Source organism: Monodelphis domestica, chromosome 2, assembly GCF_027887165.1.
Source record: "Monodelphis domestica isolate mMonDom1 chromosome 2, mMonDom1.pri, whole genome shotgun sequence".
Lineage (NCBI taxonomy): Eukaryota > Metazoa > Chordata > Mammalia > Didelphimorphia > Didelphidae > Monodelphis > Monodelphis domestica.
This window is the reverse complement of record NC_077228.1, coordinates 462,620,508-462,624,797: the sequence shown is the minus strand read 5'-3', so window position 1 is coordinate 462,624,797 and position 4,290 is coordinate 462,620,508. Positions and strand designations below refer to the sequence as shown.

Sequence of the window (4,290 nt, the reverse complement as noted above, 5' to 3'; positions counted from 1 at the left end):
GCTAATCTATTTTATCTTTCGCCAGCTAAGATTTTCCTTTTTCCGCACAAGTCAATACACTTAGAATAGCTTCCCTATTCTTATCCAACATCATCCTTGTAACCTTCTGAATTACATCTTAAAACTATATTTTCAAATATACTCCTCCCTATAGGGTAGGACAGAGTGAAGCCATACTATTCATCCTAACACAATTATACTACTGGTAGAATATCTTCGACTTCAAATTCATTCTTCCATTTGGATGTTCAAATAATTCTGACTATCTAGTATGTGTAAGGCGTTGGAGTAAAGCACTATAGGAATTACAAAAATAAACATGTCCTACCCTCTGCTCTCATAAAGAAAACAATTGAACAGAGAGAAGATAGGACATACATGTATCTAGCTACCAATGCAAGGTGGCATATACTGAGTGACATTTGAATAAATTAAGTTCTGTTGAAGTACTTTGGAGGAAGCATTGTTTTTAGTAAAACTCATCATGGTTTCTTAGATACAGACCTGGAAGAGCCTTTAAAGGCTATCTCACCCAATCCTCCCATTTTAGAGATGAGGAAAATGAAATGAGATTAAATTATTTGTCTGAAGGCAAACAGTATGGTTCAGAGGAAGAACTTGAACTCAAATTCTTTGATTCTACAGCTAGTGTTTTTTCCACTTTATTTTGGAAGAACAACTAGCATTTATATAATGCCTACTATGTGCCAGGCATTGTGATAAGGGTTTGACAAATATTCTCTCATTTCAGCCTGGGAAGTAGGTGGCATTATTACCCACATTTTACAGTTGAAGAAACTGAGGCAAACAGGTTAAAGGATTTGCCCAAGGATCCGCAGCTATTAAGTGTGTGAGGCTGGATTTGTAGTAAGGTCTTCACTCTATCCACTGTGCCACCAGAAATAATAACTGTCCATAAGAATAGAAAGAAGAAATAATGAGAAAGCCATTTCAAAGGATGACTTCATAGGAATTGTCAACCCAGTTGGATAAGTCAAGTCCAGTAGATAGAATTATAGAACAGGAAAGTGATGGAGATGGGAGGTGCAAGTGGGGGTGCAGAGAGGGTCTGTTTTTTAGACCCGAGTTGGTAATACTAGCAAATCACAAAGTTCTAAATGTCAGACAAAAATTTGGAAATGTTTCCATGTATCTCAGAAGGGAGGGCAGATCTACAAGATCTGAGAATCATCTCCCTAGAGATAATGGCCAGAACTCTAGGAGTGGATGGATTTGCCAAAGAAAAGAGCAAGTGGGTAAGAAAAAGCCAAAGTCAGTGATGGGAGAGGGGGAGTTTAGCATTGGACCCTAAAGAAGTTAACAAAATCAAAGTATGACCTACTTAAAAATTGAATTTATTTTTATCCTAATTAGCATCAAAGGCCCTAGAACTAGCAAAGGCTTTGGAGTCAGAACTATGTTCACACATATAAAATGAAAGTGGTGGACTTAATGGCCTCCGAGGTCCCTTCCAGCTCTAAATCTATGATCCTCTGACTATTGGGGGGGGGTATAAAAGTCAGCTTCAAGATAGCAAATCAGGAGGCTCATCACCTTTTCATTCCATACCCTGTTAATCTCTGATAACTTTTCCCTTCAAATGACACATCATACCACTGAGGAGCACTGTGAGGTACTAAATGTTATGCATAGATAGGTACCTAATGGTGGATTTAAAGATGTTGCAGCAAGCAGTCCAAGTTCTTTCATTTTCCTGATTATAACTGCATTTGCATAATGTATGAATTCAAACATTATTGCTGTTAAATAATGCATAAATATTCTCCCATGCCGAAATATGTCTATTTCCTCTTCATGAATTTTGTGGAGTGTATCATCTCGTTGTTGTTCTACTTTAAAATGTACTTAGAGATCCACATGCATCAAGACTATGAGTGAGGGAAATATCATAGCTGGAAGAATGATAGTACTCAGAACTATAAATGCATACTTATGCATTATTAAGTGGACCAGGTTGTCCCCTCTTTGGGGTGCAGTTACATTCAGAATCCAATGCTTAGCATTTCAAAAATAGCAAATTCTTATTTGATCACCTGATAATCACTGGGAATTTACATATCTAATAAGACTTTCCTGGTAGGCCGTAAGAGAAAAAACAAAACTATTTTTCTTCTTTTTTTTTAAACTAAATAAAAAAGGATATGCACTTAAGTCATACATTTGGGGGGACTTCCTTGCAAACTAGCAAATATTATCTAAATTATTAGAGGCAATTATAATGGGGATGAATTTCCACTTCAGCAATACAGATTTGAATATTCCATTTAATGTAGTTTCAATGATTCTCATAAGGGCAGCATAGCTTTCCTTGTTTTTACAAAATACGTGTTTAAGACAAGATGTGAGTTATTTCCTTTGAGCTATACTTTCTCATTTCCTTCTTTCAAATGAATGTCTTGCCCTTTAGGTTTTCCTTTACTTGAAAAGTAGACACAACTTAGCATTTCATTAACAAGGTATATCTCTGCTTTTGATCAGTGGGAAGCTCCTGTACCTCTTTGCCCGTTCTGCTGTACGCCAAGGTACACCTGATGGTAATGGATCTGGGGCAAAAAATTCTTTCGATGGTACATATCTTCTTCCAGTCACTACGGATTTCTTGGATGGTATGCCAATTCTTATAGTAGCTTTTCCTTTTCGGCCACTTCCCAGAATTATAGTTCTTCTTTTCTGTTTGCTTCGAAAAAAGTCCTTTAAGGAGGAAGAACTTAACCACTTATATTCTGATTTTGTACTCTTTCCATTATGGATAAGTTTTTCGATAATTGCTCTCGTCAAAGTATGGTCAACGAGTGGATTTTTTCTTATATCCAGAATCACCATAGTTGAATTGGATTCCAGACTATCTAGTAAAGCTTTAGCACCCCCACTGCTAATTCCACACAGCTGCAGGTCGAGGGCTCTCAGCCACAAATTGTCACAAATGGAGTCTGCAAAAGCATGTGCACCTTGATCGCCTACAAGCGGGTTGGAATTGAAAGTAACTCTCTTCAAGCCACCCATGCCCTCCAGATCGGGATTCCTGTTGCGAAGATTGGCAGTCCAAACTTCCTCATGCCTTTTGATTGCCTGGTATTTTAAGACGCCGGACATATGTTTTGCTGCCCGCCAAGTAAGATTGCACGCAGTGAAGTTTACAGTCTTAAGGGTAGTTAGGCTCTTTATATTTTGACAGAGAATGTCTAAACCTACATCTCCAATTGGACAAAACGCCAGAGAGAGGTGTGTCAGGGATGTTGATTTATTCAATCCCTTTGCTAAGAACATTATATCTCGCCCTCTTAAAAGGATTCCCTGAAACTCAAGGTTGGTCAGAGCGGTAGATATGGTCAAGCATCCTTTAATAGCTTTACACAACTGGATAGTCACTTCTTTAGTCGTGACGGCAGGGATGCGCCTTCTCGCGTAGGATTTATGCTTCTCAGCCACAGTGTCTTGCAAAGATGGCTGAAACGTGCTCCTGATTGAAACGCAGGGCAGAGTTTTGTTGATCCTCAGGGCACTCAGCAAAGGCACCCAGTCCAGTAGGCGGAGACGATCCGCATTGAAGCCCAGCGTCCCCATCTTCAGACTGGTCCTCACGGCGGGGAGAGGCACCAAACCCTGGAGCGCGCAGATGTGCTCATATTGAGAAAGGAAATCTGAGGAGATCTCTTTGCGGGGCTGTGTGTTGGTCATTTCTTGACATCGATACGAACTCCTCCACCCCTGCTCAGGCAAGTCAGTCCGAGACACATCTATCTCAGTCCACCCAGACCTGCCGTGTCGCCTGATTTTCTGCCTCAGATGGCTGCAGCCTCATTGTCCATCCCGCAGACCCTCCCAGAGCAGGGTTTCTCTTTTCGTTAGGGAGGGGTGTGGCCCCGCTCCTGGATTCCAAGACCCTGGTTACACTTGTCCTCGCCCTTCTTCTATTGGCTAAGAGAATGGAATTCTCCGACGTCCAAACGTTTCCATTCTTGGGACCTCTTTTTTCCTTAACTGTCAACCGAGAGGGCAGAGACTTTAGGCAGCAAAGTGTAGTGCATAAAAAGAGCAGCTGTGGAGTGAGGAAGATGAATTCAAATCCCACCTCTGTCAAGGACTGGCTGTATGTCTCTGGGCAAGTCACTTAATCTCCAGACAACTCCATAAATTACCTGGCAGCTGTGGATTTATTTTAAAGGGCTAAAAATTTGGGCTAGGTGAATTCTTGAGGACTTTTCTATATTTAAATCTACAATTAGGACATGTGATTTTATAAGATGTAAAGTTAAAAGAAACTTGGTG

At 40.3% G+C, this 4,290-nt stretch overlaps 1 protein-coding gene across 1 annotated transcript; it reads right to left on the bottom strand.

Moving 5' to 3' along the window:
- Positions 1–2,267: 2,267 nt before the first annotated feature.
- On the bottom strand, positions 2,268–3,904 carry LOC100032920 (centrosomal protein of 78 kDa-like). The gene has a single exon (XM_056819119.1). It carries the CDS (start codon positions 3,697–3,699, stop codon positions 2,470–2,472), a length of 1,230 nt encoding a protein of 409 aa, XP_056675097.1. The 5' UTR covers positions 3,700–3,904; the 3' UTR covers positions 2,268–2,469.
- Positions 3,905–4,290: the final 386 nt, after the last annotated feature.

Excerpts from the sequence above, each read along its gene's own strand:
- LOC100032920 (XM_056819119.1), bottom strand. The coding sequence starts at position 3,699 with ATGACCAACACACAGCCCCGCAAAGAGATCTCCTCAGATTTCCTTTCT.